Below are 27,541 nucleotides of genomic sequence, written 5' to 3'. Positions count from 1 at the left end.
TTTGCTGTTTTTCACAGTACGGTTCTTTTATTCCATGACAACTAGAATCATGTTGTTTTTACTCAACCGCAGAATACAGGTTACCAGTGCAAATTTTGACAAGAAAAAGATCAATATTAACCAGAACACTATATTCCAGAAACCGCACCATCATCCGTCACTCCGGTCAGGGGGCGTACAACCATCTGTACACTCGTATTTTCATATCGCAAACAAATGCGATCAACCAGTCGTCGACCGTGTCGTTGAGTTGTGAAATATTGGAACCACAGAGCACAGGCTATCTTCTAACCGAACGCATGTGTGTTGGACGCAATCATCGGAGGTCCGTAGCGGGTCTTCTACGCACATCGTGTCGGATGGTGATGGAAACCAACAAACCGAAAGACAACGTTATCTGCATAAATAGACCGAAAGTCGGGGGTTCATGTGGGAATCTTGATACCTGCACTTTTGCGCGTGTTTGTCCATGTATTCGAGTAGATAAAAAAATAGTTGTACTCCAATGGAAGAGGCAAAAATAAATAGAGATAACGCGACCGGGTATGTCGTCAACGTTCGCGCGGTCTGGAGCGGTTTGATAACGCCGTACCCGGAGAAGAAGGGAAGGGAAGGCAGGCAGTCAGGCAACCGACCGCCGACGGCCCATTTTCGTTAGTACTAATCACCGTTTCGAGTCGTTAACACAACCCAAGTGGCCACACGGGTGTCCTTAGAGCCGCGAAACTTTTCTCGTCGGAAGTGTTTGCGTGTAACGTTTTCGTCCCATTTTCTGAGTTGCTGATTCCGGTGGGTGTTTCCAGTCTTCTCAAGATAATAGTAATTTGCTACGGGTGACTTGCCTTGGGATAGTTGGAAAAGTGAATGTATATGGAAAGTAGGTACTTTTAGCAAAGATTACGAATCACAACCATATACAGGGAAAAAAACGGACCGTGTCCAGCGAGAAAGATAAGCGCCCGCTGAAAGAGACAGTGAATGAAACGTTGGCGGAAATGATAGAAGAGCCAAGGCACATAAAATTATCTAAGATAAGATTTTTTTTCTTTTTTACCTCTTGCAGAAAGTGAGCCTCTTCAGTCAGTCGTTGCAACAAGTGTCAGTTTGAAGAAGAAGAATCCGCCCGTTTGCCAGGGAAGAAGTGTGACAAGCTTAAGCAAGCTGAAGGGAGCAAATCCTTCTTTCAGTTGATGATAATATTAATAAAAAAGGCAAAAAGTTAGGAAAAGCGCAAAGTAATAAGCCATAGAGCAAAAAAGGTGGTGTTCATTTTCTACCCTTCTATTCGTGATAAGAGTGTTTTTTTGCGTGTGCGTCTGTGAGTGTCCAAGTCGTTCTTTTATCTGTGTCCAAGTTTTCTGTGCAAGTGTCCAAACCCCTCGTCACACATAAATCAATCAATCAATCTAAAAAAAAGTGTTCCTTTCAAATAATCACCAACAAACAATGCTTAATTCGTTGGAAGCGTTGGCCGGCAAGATCTCGCCCGGATCCGGCAAGAGTTCCCCCGCGTCCGGCATCGACAACAATGGCAACAAGGTACTGCTGGGTGGATATGCCCACCATCATCATCACCTGCTGCACTCGGCGAAGCATCCCTACCAGAAGCCGGGCCTCAGCAACAACAACAACAACAGCAACGTGGTCAACAATCCCGCCAACGGGGCCCTGGTGGCGGCAACGGCAGCCGGTGGTATCCAGCTGATCGGCAGCAGCAATGGACCCGCCGGACCCATTGACCACCATCGTGTGGCGGACATTCCGGATGTGGTGGCGAAGATCGAGATGAACGCGAAGGAAAAGTAAGTTGCTGCTTTATTTTCTTTACAAGTATATTTTGTCTCCGTTATCGGTCTGCTGCATGGCCGCTGATGATGGTGGTGGTGGTGGTGTGTTATCTTTCGGGATGGTTCCGATCCGAGACGGTCGCTTCGAAACGGTGCGACATTTGTTGTTTGGGCAATCTCACCGGTTCTAGCATGTTGTTTCTTCTTCTTCGAGGCTTTGGAAGCTGGAAAAACAAACAACAGATAAGGCAGATTGTTTTAGATAGAGACGTAGGAATTCTGGCTACAAATGATGTTTGGTTGGGACAAAGTGGAACGAATGTTGTAATCTTGTTTTCAGTGAATTTTAATCTAGTTTTGACTTTTAGTTTCGACCGCTTCTTTGTTGGTTTACGCTATTTTACTGTTGGTTTATTCTTGTAATCAGGGTAGGCCTTGGGTTTGTTATACCTTAAAGCTTTACCTACAATATCCAGTATATTTGAATAACAGAAAATAAAAATCGCAAGGATAGAACGTGCTTCGTGAAATCCACTTTGAATATATTAGAACCCAAAATCGAATATAAGTTTCAGGGCGTAAAAGTCTTTCACCGTAATAATCGCGTAAAAAGTTCTCCTCCGAAAAAGTCGGCACAGATGAAACTCCAGTATAAAAACAGTTTTAAAGTAAATAATTTGTTCGCAAAAAAATCCGTTTGAATAGTCGGTTAAAGAAAACTGCTTTCTAAGAACCGGAAATATTTTCGTTCGATATTTATATTGGCGGTTTTTTTTTCCAAAATCTTCAGGCCAATCTTAACGAATGAAATATAAATATAACTGATTGTTACATTCTAATGCATTTAAAGCAGGTTTTACGATTCTACCGACTTTCATTTTCGATTATTCGACATTCATCTGTAATTTCATGTTACAGTTTAGAAATGCAAACATTTTATTTTCCAGCCATATGCTTAAGATTATCCAAAAAAGCATCGCCATTCTTCTTATCCCACTGCACAGTGGTCCAAAATTCAAATTTGGCAGAAATGTTGAGAACTTACTAAAACCAAGCCACTTGTGTTTGTTGTTGTCTTTCCATATAGCTAGACAACCACTCCTCTCGAGATGGAATCTTCGCATTTCCTGTAAGGAAAACCACTTGTGAGTGTAATATCGCTGGGTGCAAAAATATCTTCACCCCATGTAACCATTTGTGACCACAGTCGTGTGTGACTGGTAGCAAGATCAACATGGTCACTGTTCCAAAGCCCAGTAACCTGCAGTGTGTATGCATATTAGAGTGGGACATGGTTATATGAAAAAAATAAAATTTGGCTCCGAGTAACTTTTTGGGTCCCATTTAGCTCCCAGAACAACTCTGCAAATTTTTAACTTGATCGGTGAAACTATATTTTTGCGCCCACGGTTTAAAGTTTACATGGGATTTCGTATGGGAAAATTGTCTTTTACAAATTAATTCTTCCAAGAGTCGCCCGTTAACTCCTAAAAATAAACAGATGTCTGATTTTTATAGGAAATTTGTCAAGGAAACAAAGTCTAAGAGACTGCAAAACGATCTGATGCTTGTGGAAAAAGTTATTAAACAAAAACCGATTGATGTCCTGAAGATTGATGAAAATTTCACTTTTCATAGCATCACTGCTTCTGACGATTTTATTATATACAAAATTTTTAACTTTCTCTTATTATGTACAAAAGAAGCCTCAATTTAACCCTCAAAACCTTGCGAAGTGGCCAAATAGTATAGATAAACGATTTAGATACGTTAAGAGAGAATTAAAACAAAATTGCGTATAATTGGACAACCAACAACAGTGGTGCTAGAACAAATGAATATTTTATCAATCGTCAGAACATCAATCGGTTTCTGCTTAATAACTATTTTCGCAAGCATCAGATCGTTTCGTGGTTTTCGAGACTTTTTTTCTTTGTTAAATTTCCTAAACAAGCCACATAACGATTTATTTTTAGGAAGTAATGGGCGACTCCTGGAGGAATTATTTTGTAAAAGTTGACTTTCCCATACAAAATCCCATGTAAATTTTAAACAGTGGGCGCAAAAATATAGTTTCACCGATCGAGCTAAGAATTTGCACAGTTGTTCTAGGACCCAAATGGTACCTAAAAAGTTGCTCGGAGCTGGAATCTATTTTTTGTCCCACCCTAATGCATATGATAGTGCTTCTTGTTTGAGAAGTAATTAGGGTTGAGAGTACCGGTTTTACCGTTTTTAAGCATGAAACACCGGTATTTTCGGAATTTTTGCTAGGGAAGAACTATTTCAATCTTAGATTCTTTCAAAGAACTTTAAAACCTTTTCTTTTGGCAATGTTCTAAAATAAGGTTCAATTTACGGCAATCTGGTCTGGTTTGCGACACTATAAGCTGTGGAATAGAGTTCGATATAACAACCCAAAAACATTTTCATGTGAATCAATGCATCTCAAATTATGCTGGAATAAGTAAATCTGCAAGACAAAATCTATCAATTACATATTCTCATATTGATAAAAATGTATGCGTTATGTCGACCAATTTTACACATAGATTTTTGCAATTAGCGGTGGCATATAGACACTATTTGCTGGCACATAAACCTAATGTGTGTATTTATAAGAAATTTTAATCTTACATTTACATTTCATAACTATAAAACACATAACACCCCACGGTGTCTTTGTCAAACAACTTTATTCAAAAAAAAATCGGCATCTGTGAAACGTCGGGATATGAAAGAATGAACTTTTCCCTTTCATTTGAAAGTAAATGTAAAATATTCTATCGGGGGGTCTAGAACAAGTTTTTATTTTAACGTTTTAATGAAATTAATTCGCATTTTTGCTACTAATTGGTACTATAGACATTCGAAAAATACTAAAAGTGAGAATCTAATGGACAATCCCATTGCACAGTCAGGTCCGACGAGAGGGGGGTCAGGGGGGGCTACTACCCTGGGGCCCGGGTATGTTTTGGGGGCCCGCATTTTAACTGAATTTAATTTATTTTAATTTAATTGTTGAAGTTTATTGTTTCTGTTGGTACTGCAAATATACCACAATCAACTACGTTCCAGTCGTTCCAATGGTTTTCTGAAGTACGTGAGCGTAACCCTATTAGATTCATTTAACAGTGCAATTGAACCATTCTTGTTTCATTTATCGCAAAAGTGTTCGTAAAAAAGTTTGAATACGCACAGTACAGTATGAAGTTGTATACAATTTAACATATTCTTAGCTAACTGTTACTAATAAAAGTTAGATATTTTCGGAATGGGGTTGACGAGTAGATGACGAAAATCAATGTATGAAGCCATTTTGTAAACCAAGATGGCGAATTCCAGTTAAGATATCTGTATAACCTAAAATATTGACATTTTCGAAATATAATATATAGAATAGATATAGATATAGTGATTTGTGATGCAGATGATATGATTATATAAAACTTTTCTCAACCAGAACACACTATCTTGGCTTTCAAAAGGGCATCGCTCCTTTACTCGTCAAACCCGAAAAAATACCCTCATAGTTTATACAGACATTGTTCGAAATAGCTCCAAGCTACCATTTCTGTCATCTACTCGTCAAACCCGTTTCAAAAATTCCCAAATTGTTAGGGCTATCGAGATTATTGTTCAATCGGAAGTCTCCATGCTGGATTTCAAAAAGGTACCAAATATCCTTTTTCATCATGTACTTGTCAAACCCGTTTCGGAAATGCCAATATTGTTAGGGTTATCGAAACAAGTTGCTCAACCAATGAATTTTAGTAAGACTGTAAAGCGAACTTTTTTACGATCTAAATCCCAAAAATACGAACACTTTTTTTACGAACTAATTCAATTTACCAACCCTTGGTTTGGTTCGTAAATGGAGCTTCCAGTGTACACAATTGATGAAGAAAAATATGGGAATTTAATTGGATACTTATTCTACCCATTAGTTTTCACCAAAAGTTGAAACTCTTTCTCTCCCAACTCTCTGCCTCAGTCTTTTTAACAGCAGTCTTCGCTGTTGGATCCCAGTCATCGCATTCGTAATGTTTTTTTCTCTGAATGTCAGCGCAAATGTAACAACTGATTTCAAAACCGATTTTACCATGTTCAGAAACCGATAAAGGAAATTCCTTAAGGTCATAGTGACAACTGCAATAGCTGCATCCAGTGCCTCAAAATCAACAGCATGTACCAGCAACAAGAAACAAGGCAGAATAAGTGGTGGAAATTTCACATTTAGTGGCTTATTTCTGATTAATTTGCTGAAAACAATATTCAGTTTCAACGCTTTCTCATTCATTCACTTCCAAACTGACTGAAATTTAATGAAGAATCGAATGGTTGAGTGCAGAGGAAATATAAATTCATTCACCAACCAAAGCATTCATTTGTTATTATGTGGACAGTTTGAAGGCAGAAGTTCTTTTACATTTTCGAGCATAACTGAACTGCGTAATCTATATCTGGTGCTCTTTTGCTTGATAATCCCTCTCAGAGCTAGCATAGAAACAAGATTAAGTTTTCTCCTGAAACCGAACATGGATGCGTTGTACCGAAAAAGCGAAGGACGAGGGAAACAAACCAAACATTCGATTCATCGCGGCGGGCATGAATTGAATTTTGTTTCTCTTCCAAGCTCACGCAGGGATGTCAATTTTTTTAAGCTCTGATTCTGGGCAGCATTAACGATGGAAGCATTAACGTGCGCCAAGGGAGCATGAACGATGGCGATATGAACTGTATGGCAACGCCGCAAGAAAGGATTCCAATTGCAAAAGCAAGTCGGACGTAAGTGGCCTGATGGCCAGCCACAAATATTCCTTTATTAATTTTTATTTTTGCTATCTATTGCATGTTTAAAATACGACTCTGTTAAGCTAACGCATTGAATCGTGTCAAATAAAAAATTTTCACTAAAAATAGTTTAATTGAAACGGTTACATCCGTATAATTTCTCCAATCGATATTGAAATAAGGAGTCATATATGGTAGGGCCCGTCAGTAGTTCAAACCCCGGGGCCCGGCGCGGCTCTCGACGGCCCTGTGGTCCAGAATGCAAATTTAGCAGGAATTTTAACTTTTTGCTAAAGTTAAATGACTTAGCCTTACAACATGTTTGGCAAAGTTGTTGTACTTTGCAAGGCCCTTCTTTTTGTTTTAACCAATGCTAGGGTGGTTCTAAATTTAGCAATATTTTAACATTTTTTAACAATATTTAACTTTTTAACGGTTTGAGATGGAGCTTTACTATCTTCGATGAAGTTGTAGAGTAACACATTTTAGACAAATTTGCTGAAGACATGCAAGCTCTAGCTTTAATATTTTCCATTGCACGAGAAATTCAAATGTAAGCTTTAGGGTGTTCCTTAAAAAACGGTTTTATTTCTATAACCTTTGAAGTTTTTATTTCACGCTATAGTACCCTTTGAACAACTTAAAGATTATTTTAGGGCGCATAATTTGCTTTAAAACACCAACTACTTAACTAATTTCGTTTTAAAGTTATAAGAACTTTTATATAAAAAATATAACTTTTTCAAATAGAATTATCTTCGATTCTGGCACTCAACATTGAATACTGTTGCTTTCATATGAAATAGAATGCTTTGTAGTATAGATCACAAAAAATGGCAAATACGATATTTTTTATATCTTGCAATATTTACTCAAAAAATTGTTTATTTTTAGTAAAAAGTATATAAAATTTCCTAACGAGCGAGGCTAGAGCATATACATTAAGACAAATTGTTCTCCTTCAAAATATCTTAAAGTATTTCTAAAGAGATCTTAATGAAAAATCAAAACTGCAAAAGTTATACAAAGAAAACCATTTTTTAAGAAACAAAAATAAAATATTGCACTTTAGAAAACTTTTCTATTATTTTAAATAGTGGGTAGGGTGGTTCTAAATATTTTAAATCAGAAAAATAACTTTTTAATGGTTTGAGATAGAGTTTCGCTGTCTTCCACAAAATTGAAGATAATGAAATTTTGAAAAACTTTGTCGAAGACACCGAAACTCTATGTCGTATACTTCTCATTTTACATGAAATATCCCAAAAAGGGAATTGTTTGATATTTAGAAGGCCGCCTCAAAAGCAGCAGTCAACGCCATTCTTTTAGCTTCGACTGGACCGTCCTCACCTGTCCCCTCTGCCTCACAAGGCATCCATATGACAGTATTGGACGTACAATTGTCGTGTAAATCCAATAGATATATTTAGGTTTGAGACCCCAGGTGTTGGGAAAAATAAATTGCTGGGTTAGTAGCTCTACATGTCACTAATGCCCATTTCGGGGTTCGCTATAGGCGATTATAAGCCAACGTGTTTGGTATTTTCTAGATGCTGTACTATAAGTGCCGGTGATGAAATGTGCAATGCTCTGATCGACCATGGTTCGAGTAGTACAAATTAATTTTCAGCATAAACGAACAGAAACTATGAATCTATTCGGCCTTTTGCAAAAAGGAAAAGCTTCCATAGGTTCTCTGTCCCGTCTTCGTAGCTTATAACAAAATGGCATGACAAGTCCGCGTGAAATGCCTCGTGCATGTAAACTTGTTAGTGGTGCTAATGACGCATATCTTCAATCCATCCTCAAAACTCGTGTTATTTTTGCTGTCGCAGTCAATGTGACTGTTAATAACATAAACAGGAAATACGTCTATTGTTCGACATATTTGCCGCATTATGAATCACCCCCTTCTGATGATTTTAAAAGGGTTGTATCATACTGTGGCAGAACTGGGTTGCCAGTCATAATCGGTAGTCACCACCTCATAACTTGGAGTAGACCAGCTATCAATTTGAGAGGCACTGAATTGATGGACCAGTTAAGTAGCACAAATTTGCATATACTTAATGTAGGGAATTACCCAACATTTTCACGATCTGGTAGAGAAGAGGCGTTAGATGTAACTCTCTGCTCTAACAGTATTACGCATGAGTTGGCAAACTTGGCTTGTACCCAACGAGCTCGAACCGTCGTTATCTGATCATAAGTACATCATCTTTGATCATTTAAACGTCTAGATGTAGAAACCTCTTGCGGCTTTACTGTGTGATGATACAATTTTGAATAAATGGTAAAAAAATGGATTTGCTTGTGTTGACTTAGCTATATTGAAAATTCCCACTCTTTTTTATTAAACCTTTGATGCGTGTAAATCCTTTTCGAGTTTTCGGGGAATCGAAAATTGGGTCACTTCCAACAACATTAAGTGTGAATACTGGTAGTTGCGAGAAGCGTGCTCCTGCTAATTCCTTAAAAAATGGGAAAATAATTTGATCATAATCAAAGAAAACAAGCTCAATCGCAGAGGTGCTCTGTTCAACAATGCTTCGGTTCATTGTATTGACATCGAGTCTCAATACTTATAGAGTGCAAGCAAGGTTGGAGAAAGGCCACTATTCGATTGCGTTCAAGGATAGTCTTTTCGAATATCTTCACGGATGTCTCTTTACAATCTCTCCTAACTCCTTCATCCCCAGTTTTAGTATGTTTGGCTTAATATATAATATTGTTTGGTTCTGTCTGGATAACGAACAAAGCTGCACCTGGCTGAAACAGAAATTGAGGAAAATAATTGAGAAGACAGGAGACTTCCGTTTTATTGTCGAACCAAATAGCCTTCACAAGAATAAGATATTCGTTTACATTCCGTGGAATCCCAAAAAACGACCTAATTTAAATTGTCTCCAGACTTCTTTTTCGGAACAAATTGGAAGTCTTTAGGTGTGTGCACAAGCAATGATTTCAATTTTTGCTAGCGTTAATCCGGTGCCTTGGTTAAGTTCCAAATTCTGAAGATGCAAAATCGAAACATAAACCCATCGACTTATAAATGATACTGATTGGGCAACAGTTTGTGCTGAAGTTTCTGTATTTGTTTTTTTTATCTTCGGCGCTACCACGCGGGAGTTTCCAAGGTGTGCTGATAGTTTACAGTACTGGCACGTGAGAGTCTGTTTGTTATAAGTACTCAGCGTGGTCTGGCAACATGCAAATGGGGTACTTCAACCGCATTCTCATCGCTGGAATACCGTTGCGATTACCTGGGAATAAATGCCTCCAGATACTCTCATTAACATAGAGAGCTTCCCCATATTACGACAAGATTATTAATAACAGCATCAGGGGTCGTCAAGGTACGCTGAAGGCTAAACTCGTGATTATCGATCAAAATGCTGTCGATCCAATCTCTTCTGTCGGAACAAATGGTTGAGGATTTCTATAGCACAGTGCGCAGGCCCTAACGGGAGGCAGGGTAAGGGTCTCAGCGAAAAAAAAAACATTTTTTGCGAATTTTTTAGAACTTTGCGTGAAGCGAATTGATCAAAACTTTTGTACATTATCATTTCAGTAATATGCTGTAATTTTTCTATGCAAAAATATCGACAATCGACTCGGTAACGAAGCTTTATGTAGAACGTTTTTGGAGTTTTTGTTTCTCATGATTTGGGGCAGTTCATGTACCACGTGGACAAAAAAAAAGTTTTGACCCCCTCCTCCCCTCCGTGGACAAGCGTGGACAATTTCTGTACCCCTACCTCCTCCCAACGATGTCCACGTGGATTTAAGAAAAAATTGAGTTATTTCATGAACATGTGTTTCAGAAAATTTTACAATGATGCAAAAGGACTTATTGAAACTCGTTCAAGCTTCAACCATAGAATGTCTTACACTTCCTTCAGACTTTTGTAAAATTTCCATGGAAATATCTACATGACTTACATAACTAATATATTTCTACATGACTTACGATCTATTATATTTACGTTTTAAAGAATCATCATTGATCATTGCAGTAATCTATGAATTCTTGAATTGGTTCGTAATTTTAACCACCAGCTTTGCAAATCCATAATTTGCAGGATAACCAAGTTTCAGAAGATTGCATCAAGTGACTCAGACAGAAATTTTTTTTTCGCGCGACTTCCATTCTTATGTTTTCAATTTTCACACATGCATGCACACTAGGGTGGAACAAAAAATAGATTCCAGCTCCGAGCAACTTTTTGGGTACTATTTGGGTCCTAGCATATCTGCGCAAATTCTTAGCTTGATCCCTGAAACTATATTTTTGCGCCCACTGTTTAAAGTTTATATGGGATTTTATATGGGAAAATTAACTTTCGCAAAATAATTCCTCCAGGAGTCGCCCATTACTTCCTAAAAATGAACCGTTATGTGGCATTTGTAGGAAATTTTTTGGTTGTCTAACTATATGCAATTTTCGGGCTCTGCAAATTTAAACTTCTCGGGTTCGGGTCGGGTTCCGGGTTTTCTAATTTGAATTCTTCGGGTTCAGATTGGGCCCGGGTTTTTTTTTAAATTTTTGTAGTATTTAACTTTACATCGTATACGAATGGATGACACAGATAGCTGTACTAAATTTTACAACCTTTGAATCGCGAAAATTGATGTTCAAATATTGTATTTTTATTGATGTATAAAATTTCTTCTCTTCAGATTCGCAAACAGTCCGAATTATTTTATTTTTTAATGAGAGAGCATTCAACAATAAGTGTTTCGCGTCTAAAATCTCTATGCGATTTAATTTTTATGATAATCATCAATAAACCAAGTCAAAGTAAATTTGTCGGAAAATATTGGTTCAAGCGAGTAGAAAACTACGGAAAGTAGAGACAATCCATCAACGACGGTACTCCTTTCAGACACTTTATACACTGACTTGCGGTGACAAAAACAGTAAAACTAGCAACCATGAACATTTCCTGTCATCACGGAAGATCCCATAAGCTTTGCATGGCCCTTTACTTCCCCTCTCAATACACTCATGCTCGTTTGGCTGCACTTTTTGATACTTCGCTAGTCTGTGTATGAAGTGTCTGTAGTACTCATATGGTACTAGTACACTAGCGCCACTATCAAATCAGTGGTACATGTATGAAACAAGCACTTTCTGTCAGATTGTCCCACAGTGTCGGGTCTTAGAACAAAAGGCGGACAAAACCAAAAATGTTGCTCAATCTGGCTGAAAATTACATGTTAAGGTAACTTTAGGATGCAAAGCTCAGTTTTAAGTTATAAAAGATGAGCTAAATTTTCCCATACAGTGTTATCGAACCTTTCTTATAAGCATAAAACCATTTTTATGATAAATCTTTTTTTACTAATTAGACAGGGCCGGCGGAAAGCGTGGGTAGTATGGGTAGTACTACCCACTCGAGAATAACCGAGTGGGTAATTACCCACTCGAAATTTTGATGTACAACGCATGTATCTCGCACTACACATATTTGAACACATCGATGTACCACAATTCCATTTGCATAAACGAACGTGATTTAATGTGAAAGTAACGTGATCGTGTGCATTGCGAAAAAGGAAAAAAAAATCCTTACTAATGGACCCCTCACCCTATGCTTTCTACCCACTCGGGCGTAAAGTGTTTCGCCGCCCCTGTAATTAGATATAACTGAAACTAGATATAACAACATAATAATTAAATGAAACCACTTTAAATCTTTACTAAAAGTGTTTGTTTACGTTTTATTCAGTTTTTATTTTGCACTAATCACCATGCATCTCCATGTCAGCAAAAATTGAAAAATATTGATTTTAAATCCCTCCGGACAAAAAGGGGCAAAACGAGACCTTTAAATTCGAAAAATAGAGCTGATTTCTCATAGAATGTTTAAAAAGTGTCCGTTCCAAATTGTTTCACCTGATTGTACAGAATACATTTGTGTAAAAATAATTTGCTATCAACCCATTTAAGATATATTTGTAATAATATTACATAGCTCGAATCAAATTTGGTAAACATGTTGTAATGATCAACAAAGTTCTTTAAATGCCCTTTAAAATAAAACTAGTTGTGCTCAAATCGGATTAAAATTGAAAGAGCAAAATGTTTTTGAAGTGAAGTGAAGATAGCTACTGATTTCGAAAATGATTTTCATTAGAATTGTCTGACACAGCGATGTTTAAATTGCTATTAAAAATCTAATCTAATTTTCATTTTGTTGTCACAAATTTTGGAGGATATGTCATTCAATGCATAAGAAAACTATACAAAATAAAAATATCAATATTTGAAACATAGGTTTTGTCCGGCCACTGTGTGTCCCGGGTTGGTCCGTTGTATGATCCGGATTCTTTGATGAAAATACATTATTTTCACGATTTTAATGAATTGACCGTAAAAATATTGTGTGTTCTGTTCAAGCCATGAGCGGATTTGTAAAAGTTTGGAGTCGTTCCGAGAACTCTATTGGAGATGTCGAAGCATCTCTACTGGCACACATACCGTACTAGCTAATGATGTGACATCAAGAACGCGTCAGAAAATTTTGTTTGACACCCTTCGACACAAGTTTGGCCGTACCAACCAGTAACGCGGGTGACGTCATGTAAACTGTCGAATACGAAGTGCCAATTAAGATAGCTTAATTTAATACATATAATAAATTATACAAAACTACTCTTGCAGGAATGGTTTTCGATCAAAAATTAGAAATTTTGGTGCGACGGGTAAGGTTGTTTGAATCTGTCGTAATTATTGATGCCCCATACGTTCTCCGCCGATTTATTCTACTTGCCGGTTAGGATATCGACGATTTATAAGTTTCTTAGAACATTACAAATTCTACGTTCAATAATAGTAAATATAAATGCCAATTCCTCTCGTTTTATCATAGGCAGAATAGAATCATCATAGGCAGAATCAGAAACAGACGCGTACGGCTCGGATGATTCAATAATTCGTTTGGATGAGCCTTGGATCCAGCTGGGGTGCCTAAAATTAAAAATCTTCGGGATCTTTGGTTGATTCTCCATATTAACAAGTCCGGTTTAGATCGGATTTCTCAAATTATAAATTTTCTGGTTCGGGTCGGGTTTTTAACATTTGAAATTATCGGGTTCAGGTCGTGATCGGGTTTTACAAAATTTTCATTTTCGGGTTCGGGTTTTGCAATTTTGAAATGTTCGGGCTCGGGTCGGGTTCGGGTTTCTCGAATTTTAAAATTCCTGGCTCGGGTCGGGTTCGAGTTTTTCAATTTTCAAGCTCTTGGGTTCAGGTCGGGCTCGGGTTCAAAAAAAATTGAAACCCGACCATCTCTAGTGAACACACTAAACGACTTTTACCTTACGATGTACCGTAGGTGAAGAGGTTCTGAAATTGAACCTTGTTTTCATCGTAAGCTAGAAGTCGTTTAGTGTGTTCACAAGTAATTTTGTAACTTAGCGTCAGCCCGGTGCATTGGTCAAGTACTGTGGTTCTGAAGAAACGAAGTCGAAACGCAAACACCTGGTTCAAGTGTTATCGTGTTCGACGTGGAAATGGTTGGACGTCTACTTTTGGAACGCTCGTATGTGTGGCTCTACGTGACTGAATTTTTTTTTCGTGTACTATTAATGTATAAATAAATATCAAAATTACACAAAAGATCCAGTGTTGTTTTGCCTTCAAAATCGTAAAACAAAATAACTTTCGGTTTGACTACTTTGCACCACATGAATCCCCCCCCCCTAGGCCCTTCGCGATCATCTACGCACACCTACACCCGAGATCGCACAAACTTGATAATGCTCCGGTAATAAGGTGAACGTTATAGTACAAATTTACAATAGCGGTCTCAAACGCAATCCTGCAAACGTCCGTGTTCGCACGATCATACATCAATCACGTCGGGAAATCTTTACTCTCCGTTCTAGCAACTTAGGTACATATATTCAGTTGGACCAATCAAAAAATAAATCTCATAGCCACTGGACAACACATTCCATGGCGACATGACTGGGAACTCTAGTGATATGGAAACACCCACTTTCTTCTATAATCTGAACCGTATACCAAAAATTAAGTATCATATTCATGATACGCTCGCGATCATGAAATGACACACGGTTATGAAATACAATTTATACACGCGAAATTACATACACGTTAGCACACGTGACATACATTAACGTACAAATGCTCGAGCAATTCGCGGTGATACAAGCGATCGCGAAGTCCCTACGCTCGCACATAACTGAACCGTACAATGAATATCGCATTCAGAATTGAGGCCTATTGCAATTGGGCTTAAGCAGTGTTTTAGTGAGCGACATTGCCAGTTTCGTCTGCAATAGCTGTGAGCGAATTTCATGATACCCAACTACCAACGCGAAATTGGCTAAATGATGTAAATCATTTTAAATCGTTCCTCTGACACTGTGCATTCACTAATTTAATGTCCTAAAAGTGAGATGTCTGTTTAGAACTACTCATTGAAAAACTACCTCAAAAATTCATCATCGAGACCCCCGATAGAATATTTCAAAGTTATGCTTAGATGGAAAAGGAGCTTCTATATAGGCTTTCGATTAGTGAGTATTTCAACGATACTGATTTTTTTGTATAAATGTTTTCTACCAGAGACCCCGTGACATCTTTTTATTGTACTTGTAAGTATGTAGCAGCAAAGCTTAAATATCGGAGGCAGTAGCACAAAGTCTGGATGATAAATTATACAACGCTTCAATTTAATTCCGCTGTAAAAATAATAATGAAAAACAGTTGCTTTTCACCATCAAACAACAGATACTAGCATTTCGATTACGACGTATAGTATTCTTCAATGTTCATAGTGGACCTTAATGGAAGACATCTGTCTAAAGAGGGTTCATCATATCTATACGATTTAGTGGGTAAAAACTTTCTCTTCACATAACTTACCCTACCAACAATTTCTGTACCTAATGTAGGGGATAAAAGTCAGTAGCATCCAACAATCTTAGAATCCAGCGCATTACCCATAAAAACCAACGCCAACATCAAAGGTTCTTTTAAGGGCCACTATAATTATCATAAAGAGTTAAATTGAAAATTTCCCAATGAAGCATGATTCCGTTGAATTTCATTAGATCAGAAATAACAGGATGAATTGTAGTCACAAAGCTTCGGTTATATTATTACCAACTTTTTCTATTTTTTCGAAGTAGAAAGTGTAAGAAATAATGTTCGAGAACTTTGTTTCAGTGCACAAATTATTCATACTTCAAAAGTGGAAGTTATGTTGTTCTATAATCCACAAATCACATTGATTATTACATAAATAATTCTTCTATTTCAATCCTCCTTCATGCACAAATAAAACTGTATTTCGGGAAAAGCAAACATAATACCCAATCCCAAAAATACCCCCGGATAGCAACAAACTGTACACCGCTCATCAAGCCTAGACAGCCGGCTTGGACAGCTCCCGCGTTTCCCTCTACGAACCTGACCACGAGCTCGTTTCGGAAGTACCGATTTGCAGACGTCAGGAATCAATTTTCCCTGCTATCGAAACCTCACAAAAACCCGCATTTGAAAGCGGTGCAGAACGCTAATGAGTATATAGGGAGGAAGGTACCGACCACCCCCTCCCCTCCCACGTTTCACTGCGTGACAGCAACAGCCGTGAAAGTTTCCATTTCAAGCACGCGATAAAATTTTCACCACTATAACAATATCAGAAGAAATACGCTGCAGGACGCGTCGTCGTCACTCGGTGACAGAAGCTGGGTGAAACGGGGGCGGCGTCGTCGACCTGCCAAGCTGTCGTTTTGTCGATATTAATTTTTTATTTAAACTCTTTGCAGGACGATATTATTATTTCTTTTTAGAGACTAGCAGCAACGGTAGCAATTTAAAAAGTTTTCTACTTTTTCCGGAGGGAGAAATAGAACAAAGTGGTAACACCTCCTGAATTTAATAAGAAACGTAATGTTGAAGTACTTTGATGCTTGCACTGACTATGTTATGAGTCCACCATCGCACCCACCCACTCACTCCCGCTCTTATCGTCCCGCAGTGTCGAAGTAATAAAGTAAAACGATGTCGATTGCCATTGTCATGACACAGTATCATCACCATCAGCGAGCGACACTGACGGGCGGGAAAGGAACCGAACGCTGAGATCACGTGTAGTTTTTCCCATTATTAATTTTGTTTTCCTTGTTTTATCACTTGACTCTAATCAGAAGGTGCCTTCGGGGGTAGCGCGTGTATCGAATGACGAGCCACACATATAAGCTGGTAGTTGACTTCGACAGGATCCAATTTTACACACAAGTGGGATGAAACAACAACAAGCGACGATGAGAGTTTTACGAGATAATCGATATAAGCTAGCATGCTAAACTACGGGGCGTCCCCATCAAGTGTCCAAACGAATCGAATTGCTTGATCAAGCTCTCCACTTGTGTAGTGGAACTTTTTTGATGAACACCCATTACCACTAAATGGCATTCAAACAGTTTGGTGCGGGAAAACGCGACGATGGTTTATTTTTATGAATTTCCCGATCGACTTTGTACGGAGGGATGGTGGTGCAGAGGGCGGGATGATTAAAGCTTTTACGAGTCGGTCATTAGCTGCGGGAAAAGTTTAGTTAACTACCAATATCGGCGGTGATTATCGTCGTGCGGTTGTCCTACGATCGAATGTTAATATCCAAAGCGACTGGCTGCTAGAAGAAAAATGCCAGATGACGCGAGTAACATATATTTCCTTCTCGCTCTTGGTGAATGATTGGGGCAATCAGTTTTGATGGAGATAAGACCATGGAGATTTTATCGAAAATTTACGTTGTGATGCGGAAATAATTGAACAAAAGGTCGTTTTACTACAGGGAAGCCTAGATTTGGAATCGATTTTATGAAATACTACCTTAAATATACTCGAATAAATCATGACACTCTAAACTGGAAATTACACTAGATATGCGTTCTTCTGAATTCATGTTCTTCATCTCCTTGATAAGTTTGTTAAAAAGAGCAAGTATTCAGACAAGTTGCCCCGAATTTCCGGAAAACAGTCTTGCTTCACCGTTCATGTTGCTAATGCAGCCCGTAATTTTGAGACGATAATGGAGACATACATCCGACTGAAGGTAGATGTAAAATTGGTTGAAAAGTTGTCATACACCAAATACACGAAAACATGAGAACAGGTCCGTAGCATGCGGTTGACCAGGATGGCCCTCGCCAAAAGCGCCAGTCTGACAGGGTTGCAGAAATCTTGATCTGTTATCAAGTTAGATAAATTATTAAATAAATCAGAATAAAACATGCCTTTTCAAGGTATCGACTAGTTCATGTTTGACAGTCTAGCTGAAAAATAAAACGAGAGTAAAAGGGGGAACGGTCAATAATTGGTCATCCGTAATTAAGTGCATATATTGTCATATAAATGGACAATTTTTTATGAAGTTCAGTGACTACAAAATACAAAAAAAAATCAAAAGATGAAACTTCGAATGTCCCCATTGAGATTTTTGGGCTTTGCGTTTCATCCGACAGAGTTGTACCGCTATTGTGATCATTTTTTGAAGCAGAAAGCCAATTTGCTTTATATAGATTTTTTTTTTTAAATTCGAATTATTTAATAAGGACATGGATTTTGTTGAAGGCCATAAATGTTTTACATTTCTTATAAAAGAAATGTATAGAATTCGCTCAAACTTTCAAGATTTTTTCCGAGGCCCGGAGGGCCGAGTCTTATATACCAATCGACTCAGCTCGACGATTTGGGACAATGTCTGTGTGTGTGTGTGTGTCTGTCTGTGTGTGTGCATGTAACGGACAAATTCTCATTCGTGTTTCTCAGCAATGGCTGAACCGATCTTATCCAAACCAATTTTAAATGAAAGAACTAAAAAACAGTATGAACGCTATTAATTTGTTTTTGATTCTGATGTTTAGTTTCCAAGATATGAATGTTTGAATGCGTAAAAATGGCGTTTTTTGCAGTTTTTTTGAATTATCTGCCGAAATTGACAATATAGATTAACAATTTATTAGTTTTTAGACAGCTTTAACGAATACCTTTCGAACAAGCTATAGATTGTTGAAATCGGACTATTATCAAAAGAGATATTTAACATTAAATGCGGACGAAAGATTTTTATCATTTCCCATTGCCAGAAATATGACCAAAAACATGTAATCTATTATTAACGCCAAAACGGCTTATTTTAGGTCAATAGTATCTTCGGAGAATTTAATGGAGGAAATATGCCCTTTCTTTTGGTATTGTGCTTTTGCTGATTGATCCCCCTATGAGTGAGATATTTTCACAAATTTTCTTGGAAGTGATTATATCGAAATTATGCCTTCTACAAATTTGTAGCTCTTACTTTTGCGAATAACTTTACTGAAGACTTCAAATATCTCTTTTGAATACTTTAAAAGTTATGGCTTGTTGTTTGTGGATTACTCTTTGTCGCTTATTTATTGTTTAATATAGATATAATCCATTGAAATAAACCAAACATTATTTCGACAAATCGAATTTTGTATTTCATTTTTCTATCTACAACCGCTAGAAATAATCACCGAACACTTCCAAGTTGTCTGGAAGGAACTTGATAACTTATCAGTGCAAAAATGTTCATATGTGCGAACCTTCTGACTGCAATTTTTCTAACTAATGACCATCGGATCGATCTGAAACATATCGGAAAATAAAAAGCGAAATAAATAACTCCAAGCAATGGCGTAGCCCAGAGAAGGTTTTGGGGTTTAACACCATACAACGCTCCCCACCCCCCCCCCCCCCCACCACACCCAAAAAAAATATTGGATTGAAGTTGAAAATTTATTGATGCAGACTGATTTAATTCAATATTACAATAACAATTATCTGATCCGTAGATTGATAACCTGTTGTTGTAAACATCATGAGGACTTTTGATAAATTGTCGAAATGGGGTCCTGATATGTAACTGATCTTGATTTCACAGTTGTCTAATTGCATCAATATCAAATTCCTGCCTGAAAACATTCCAATAGAAAGTTCTGTAATCAATCATAATCCTCAGATTTCTTTTCAAATTGAGCTCGTTTTTGTAGAGATGTACTGTAATAAGGGTCTTTATTTAATAGGAAGCGAAGATAAAATTGATTTAATGTCTATGAAACATAGAACTGCTCACCAAAAAAAGTGCATAACTTTCAACATTTGCTAAAAATGTTTTTGCCTTTCTCATTCGCTCTAAAATTCGTCAATCTAATCCCGACCCGGAGAGCCGAGTGTCATATGCCAATTGACTGAGTTCGTCGCGATCGGAAAATGTCTGTGTGTGTATGTGTGTATGTGGAAAAAAATGTGACCTCTGTTTCTCAGAGATGGCTGGACCGATTTGCACAAAGTGAAAATATCAAATGAAAGGTGCAACCTTCCCATCGGCTGCTATTGAATTTTTTATTGATTGGACTTCCGGTTCCGGAGTTACGAGTTGAAGTGTGCAATCACACAGCAAATTCCCATGTAAACTGAAATGAAAAATTCTCAAAATCAAATTTGTATTTTTGATGCCAAATGACTTTATAATGCATGAAACATTGAGATTTGATGTAAACTCGAAAAAAATAATGTTTGACAAAAACTGATTTTTTTGGACTTTGGTACATTTTTGCCTTTCTCATATAGAAAGGTTATGCAATCACTCTAAAAATCGTCAATCATGCCGGCCCGGAGGGAGTATGCAGTGAGGGGTTGCTACTTTAAAATTAAAACTAGTTTAAAATTTCTTAACAAGTTGAAAATTTTCGGCAGGACCCGGACCTCCCGGATCTTTCTCCATGATCCGCCGCTGATTTCAAACGATGTTTCAGTATCGACGCATAGGATCTCAAGATCGTTGCTGTGGATCCATTGTATGTATGTGCAAATCGTACTGAACATGTAATATTCATTTCCACCATTGTATTGAACATAACCATGGAATCGTAGTCTGGACAAATGAGAAAAGCACAATTGCACCACTAGGTGGATTAAAACAGGTTTTTATTTTGGGAATGCGTCGAGTTGAGACGAAAACGTAATATGATTAATAAAAAGGATAACACTTTCCGAATGTAGAGAGAAATTTATGAAAAATGACGATTTCCATTCGACTCTAGAAGGTCTTGATCGATTTTGATGAGAATTTGATTTTTGTTGTATGGCCAATTATATGTATAGGTCAAATGCTCAAAAACGGTAATTTAAGGTCAAGATAGCATCATTCTGAAACCGCCAATTTCGGAGGTTTAGTATTTTCAATGAGTTTTACAAACGTTAAACAGCGCTTCATTTGATAAAATAATTCTGACGGTATATCGTCCAAGAAGTATTTATGGTGAATTTTCTCAGGTTAATATTCGTGACTACAATAAAGACTCAACAAATTCGCTAAAGAAATTGAAAAATAATTCTGCATAATTTTAAAACTTCAAAAATTATGGTTTCGGCATTATGCCGTTTGCACAGTAAGATCAATTTTCATCAAACCCCCACCAAACCGAATTTCTGGCTACACTGCTGACTTCAAGTAAGTAGAAACAAAGTCGTTCTACACTCGTTCACAAGAAACTTCTTCGAATGCTGAATATCTATTATAATACATTGAATCCCCGATTTTATCAGCCAAATATGAACATATGTTTGATGGGCTCTAGCAGACGAACAAGACTGAATTCGAGTAAATCCTTTCTTGAGTATGTTTTCCTTATCATGAAGATGGAAATATGCAACAATGAAAAGTTCATCATAATCAGAAATAGTTATCAGACTACATCAAGGCACGGGAAGAATATTTCAACAGCTTCAGTTTATTATAAAGGAAAAAATCGCCCGATTTAATCAATGGTCTCATTTTGTCAGCCTAAAATACACCATGAGATTGATAAAAATGGGTCTTTATTGTATGTATTATTCACTGTGTTTTACATTAATAAATACATTTCATTTTTGGGGATTTTTTTATTGCATCGAACTACAACAATTTTTAGGTAGCTTTCAAGGGGTTATTTTATAAACTTCTTCCAAAATTTGGCGAACCTATTCCAATTCGTATACCAATTAATTGGTATACTTGGGGGTTTATATGTTGCAGATAGAGAAAATACTGAAATTTTCAGCTTTTTTCCTACACAATATTAAGAAAGCTTATTAAACTATTTTTCCTAATAAGTTTGTGAAAATTATAGACTATTTGAATTTTTTTAATAGTTTTATTGTTTATTTAACCGTGATTTTTTAATAAATAGTGACCATCGCTTCACAACGTAGTCTATTTTTCATGGCTTGCGGTGAGCACGATCTCTCGAATTGCTGAACTGAAAATTATGGAAGAGAATTTTTTTTAATTTTTAGTATTTTTTACAGATTTAACTCGCCGCGCAGATAGCTCTGAATTAGACCCGCTGGTGCCCTAAGACGATTTCGCTAGATTTTCAGAGCACTGTGCACCCATTGCATTAACGCAAGTGACGGAAGGTTATCGAAAAGATTCGTGAAAATGAAAATTCCAGTAATGATGATGATTTTCCCAAACGGTTCGTTTTCGAGAGGTTTTTATTTGTTCTTTGGCATTAGGATTAGCGATAATAATTCAAATCAAGGATACTACTGGGAAGTCACCTTTAGAAAAAGTCGATGTCGAAGTAAAATTTGGAACTATGCACGCATGCACTTCAGAGATAGCCTGATATTAGGAGCTGCGATTTCATTTCAACGCTTTTTTTGTGAAAAGGGCGATACTTACAAATGTAAACATAGGGCTTTTTCATACATGCGAATGAGGGCTTTGAAACGCAACAAATTAACCTAAAATTTTTGATTCTACGATATTGCTTTCTTAAACTACAACGGGCGAAACTGTCTTTTTGTTTGTTTATTTAAAGTTTCGCCCTCCACGCTCCATGCAAACAAACAGGGCGATACTTTTTTTTTGCTAGCAGTTTAGAGGCGAAACTGTCATTTTCGTATTTTTTTCAGGATTATCAAGCTGATACCAGCTGTAAATAGTAACAATGATCGCTATTGAAAAAACACGGACGAAATCGATGGTGTATAACGGTAGTTATTGTAAAAAACGTAAGGGCGATACTTCAATGCTGATAGGTGGGATCGAAAAAGTAAACAATCGCCAAAGGGGCGATACTATCATTTTGTCAATTTCAATAGCAAAAACAAATTTTAATTTACTAATTTCAAATATTTTATGAAGTTTTGGGTTTCGATCACTGAATCATGCAATCTAGGATGTAAAAAACACAATAGTTCTTAAATAGGAAATAAAACCAAGTCTGGAAACTGTTGATTTTCTTTGAATGGTATCACTGCTAGTATCGCCCTTTTCAAGAAAAAGCGTTGATTTCTTAGTTCTCAGTCGCGTTGGAAATTTGATTAAAGTATAAACTTCAAATCGATTTAAAAAAATCGATTTTTTTGGCTCAGTACAATATATAACCCCTTTAGGAAAATTCAGTTTGGGCCATTTTTTCGCTTTCCCATTGATTTGGTTTGAGATTTCTAGCACTGATGTTGTCCTATGCTGATTTGAGCGATTCTCTGAGTCCTGCCACTATCCCTTGTAGTATGTGTTATCAAAAACATCGCGAAGCATCAAGTTCTAAATGTTCTCAAACGATATAATATCCGAAGAGAGTGATAAGAGTTATAAGAAATGTCTCATCACACTTTTAGGTGGATTAAAAGCGTTTTTTTGCAAGGTTCGTTGAGATTTTTCTGAGGTGTAAATATCTGTGCCTCACAGTGCCCGGAGACCGGACAAAACCTTTGTTTCAAATATTTTTTTTTTTATTTTTCCTAGGTTTCTTATGTATTGATTGACATATTCTCTAAATTTTATGATAACCGAATAAGAATTAACTGTGTCGATTGGCTGAAGAATTGAACCGAGTTCATTTATTAATTAAAAAAATTGTAGAAGAAGTTTAATGGACGTCCGAGTACTAAAACTCTCCAAAAGTGAACGCATCATCGCAAGCGATTGTTCCGTTTAACAAAACTCAGTTGTAATACTTGATATTGGCAACTCTATTTTAAATTTAAATGACAGGTTTTTGAATTGTACCCACTTTGAATTACTATATTAGGTCTGTGCACTCTGCACTCTTAGTATAAATACTAGACATCACATTCAAGCGTACTAGGCGAAAAATATTTCAATTTACTGAGAACGATATAGCTGAGACGACTGTTCTTGCTTTCGCGTCATTTTAACGCATCATCAATTTCATTGGCACTTAATTTCACATTCGTGCGAGGAATTCGTTCCGTTCATGCGAGTTCGCAACACTGTTGCGACTAAAATGTTGTGACTGGTTGAATCTATTAGTCCAATAATTTCGATTTTATGTCTTCAGAATATAGCAATCTCACGATCTGTTTTTTATTCGTTTTGGACTAAAATGAGAGATGATCAGTAATCACGGAGGAAAAAAGAATCAGCTAGTCTAAGAAGCTTCACGAGCACCTTTCGGAATTTCGCTCTGGTCCTCTCAATTCGGTTTGAAAAACACATTACGTCTTCGTTATCCGCACAACATTTAACGGTAGGTGGAACAACGTTGATTGAAATTGTTTGCTAAATTTTGGTAAAACAAACCTGTAATCAAAAAGCATTACAGCTTTCTTCAAGACGTCATGTATCTCTTCCAATCTTGATGATGATAGTAAAAAAAAACTTGAGCTAATTAAAAACGAACTAATTACTGAGCAGATTGTTTGAATTGACTTAGAAAGTGCAACTGCAAGCATTTTCGCATCACGAAAACTGCCGCTGGCAAAAAAAATTGCAAAAGATTCACAGAAATCGGATAAATTACAATAATTTAAAAACATAGAAATCTGAAAGAAAGTATCTTCGGAACAGGATAAGCAAGTGCGATGTGTTTTCTTTGATTTGTCGGAAGCAAGTGTGATGCTAAAATTATTTAGCTCACCCATATTTATAGTTTCGAGTAATTTTAGTGGTGTCATCAATGTTACAATCAGTGCTTCGAAATTTCAAAATCAGTTAACTATTTCTGCTTATCGAAACTGACATTCAGATTCAACGCCTAGGTCATTCAACTTTCCAACTGACTGAAATTTTCTGCAGAATCGAATCTCAACCAAAGCATTCATTTGTTATTATGTGGACAGTTCGAGCATTAGTGAGCTGCGTAAACTATGTCTAGTGCATTTTCGCTCAATAATCCCTCTCAGAGCTAGCAGAGAAACAAAATTCAGTTTGCTTCTGAAACCGAACATATGCGAACCCGCATGCGCTATGTCGGGAGAATGAATGACGAGGGAAACGAATCAAACATTTCATTCATCGCAGCGGGCAGGAATTGAATTTCGGTTCTCTTTCAAGTTCACGCAGGGATGTAAATTTTTTAAGCTCTGGTTACATTTAACAAAATTTACGTAAATTGCAGGATAACAGTAATCAGGGGGTTTCCTTTCGATTAGTGAACAGTCCTATAGTAGATAAAATTCCGGCTAGTTTAGTAAATTAATGCATTGAAACATCTCTTTTGTATTGTCCCAAAAATTCATGAATTCCAAAATGAAACCTATAAGCTTCGTGTGCTCAAATGTAATATTTTCTTAATCTAGGTAAATACAACTATAGTTCTTATTTATGCTTTGTAGATAAATCAGTAGTATTTTATGTACACCCTTTACATGTCAACAAACAAAATTGCTGGTCTGTCTTTTGCCATAGTTTCAAGGATCTAGTAGAAGAATTGCCTAGAAAAATAAGACTGTCTAAATGATATAAAAAATCTGAGTACTTAAATAGATGAATAATTAGTTGTTCTCACTTGTCTGAAAATAGTCTTTAGTGTATCATCATTTAAATTGGAAATTCACATAAATTTGAGTTGAATAGGAGTTGAACCGTATCTGCGCATCTACAAATCGCCTGCCTAATCATTTGGCTTTAAATAATTAAGTCCTGATGAACTATGCTAAAAAGAAATGACCTAAAGTGGCATGCACGGAACTAATCCAAGGATGCAAAATGCCTACCTTTTCTGCGGCAGTAATTTTTCTGCCTACATTCTCATTTCTCTCTCGTGCTGCTGTCATTCGCTAGTGCAGGACGCCCAGCGCTGTACGGCTGCCTGTGTGCAAAGCAGTAACATGACAAAACACTACTGTCCCCAGTGCAGCCACCAGACGCGAGCGGTACAGCTTCTCTTTCCTTATTTTACATTTTTTAATATTTTTATTCAAAAATTACGACAATGAATGCGGCTCATTTACGCCACGGCCGGCATCAACGCTTTCGTGTGCGGGCCTCTCCCTTTGACTATGAAGAGAAAAATGTACAAAGCGAGGGAACAAACTTTACTACGCCACACTCTCACCGAGCAGTCGGAGTACAGCAGCAAAACAAAAATGTATTCTTCTGCTGTACGGGAAAATGTACTCGGTTTGGCTACCGTTCTGGCAAGAGCTGTAGTGATGCGTCGCTGTAGCGGGTTGTACGACTTGTACAAATGTAAATATACCGAAAAAAATGTAGTTTATCGGTACCGTTGGCATCCCTGCTAATGACGAAGTCGAAGATGTTGTTATAATCGTTGAAGTGACAGGTCTTTTCTAATATCGGTTGTTCGGAGCGTAGTTAGTGTTGTGCATTTCAGAGTGCAGCAGTGTTCGAGAACAAAGGACACGGGTTGGTGCGTAGAGGTTAATTTGTGATAGAAGATCTGGAACATCATATTCAGCCATAAGAAGCTTAGACACGAAGGTAGTTTACGACGCGGGTCTACGATCTTCAAAAGTGTGTAGCCCTAAAAATCGACAACGATCTTCGTATGGTTCAGGTCCAGCGGATCGTTCCAAGGCAATTGACGTAACGCATATCGTATGAATCTGCGCTGGACAGCCTCACTTCATTGGTTTCAAGTTGTATGATGGCAACCCACGTTTGCAAATTCCAATGGTGAAAATGGTAGCTTATAAATTAATAATAAAAACCAAATTCAAAAGCAAGAATTCGTCGATGTACTATACCGTTTCTTGAATCAGACAACATATTGTCTATTGCCTTAGTTTTGGAACTATTTTCATTAAGAAATTTTCAAAATTACATTCAGTTTCAAGTGACTATCTCAAGTCACCAGAATTAAAACAATTATGCAACAAGTTTTAAGCCTCTCCCGAAACAAAATCCTGGCTACGGGCCTGTATCATATATAATATTTTAAGTGGGTTCTGTACATTCAAGTGAAACAGTTCGGAACAGACACTATTATACATGCTATAGAAAATCATTTCTACTTTTCGAATTTCAAGGTCTCGTTTTGCTTCTTTTCACCTGGAGGGTTTTTTTTTAAATGTTCGCTGATATATAAGGAGCAAGGTAATTAGTGCAAAATAACTGCTGGCTAAAACGTAAACAAACACTTTTTGTAGAGATTGAAAGTAGTTTTATTCAATTATTTTTGTGCCGTTTTCGCCGCCAAGGAACCAGCCATTTTGTTATGTCCTTGCCCCGTACAACGGAGTACACGTCTTACCTTTAGCGCGGTCTGTACAAGAAAGAGGACGAGACACGGTTCTGCGTGATCGCGTGAGCTGCTGCTGGTGTGGCGGGTAACCGGCGGGGTAAGTTGCAAGGTTGCTAGAGTTCTATGGTTCGGTGGTGCAGTCACGATGTGTATATAGCGGGATAATGCAACGAAATGTAAAGGGTGTAACTCACCGAGTTGTCTGATTACATTCAGCATCCACACATCACCCCCCTTCAAAAAAAAAGGGAAACCTAGGGATGAACTATTCTTAATTGAAATTATTTATTTTTGTAGTAATTTAGTAATAAACAAGGCATGTTTTATTCTATTTATTTTGCTTTACAACTCTTACATAGTTCTCCAAATAACCAGGTCTCCTTTTTACTCGAACTGGACGCTCAAAACAATCAGATTGCGGAATTTCTGCCCGCGTTTTTGGGGATATC

General features: G+C 37.3%; 1 protein-coding gene across 2 annotated transcripts in view; it reads left to right on the top strand.

The window, feature by feature from the left end:
* The window catches only part of LOC131678416 (CUGBP Elav-like family member 2), a 1,026,317-nt gene that overhangs the window by 152,904 nt on the left and 845,872 nt on the right, over positions 1-27,541 (top strand). For both annotated transcript variants that reach the window (XM_058958564.1, XM_058958565.1), the window contains exon 2: positions 1,064-1,802. In XM_058958564.1, coding sequence (XP_058814547.1) covers positions 1,447-1,802 — 356 coding nt within the window. In that variant the 5' untranslated portion in view covers positions 1,064-1,446. The remainder of the gene's footprint in view (positions 1-1,063; positions 1,803-27,541) is intronic.

This window comes from Topomyia yanbarensis, chromosome 2 (assembly GCF_030247195.1).
Source record: "Topomyia yanbarensis strain Yona2022 chromosome 2, ASM3024719v1, whole genome shotgun sequence".
Classification (NCBI taxonomy): Eukaryota; Metazoa; Arthropoda; class Insecta; order Diptera; family Culicidae; genus Topomyia; species Topomyia yanbarensis.
This window is presented reverse-complemented; position numbering and strand designations above follow the sequence as displayed.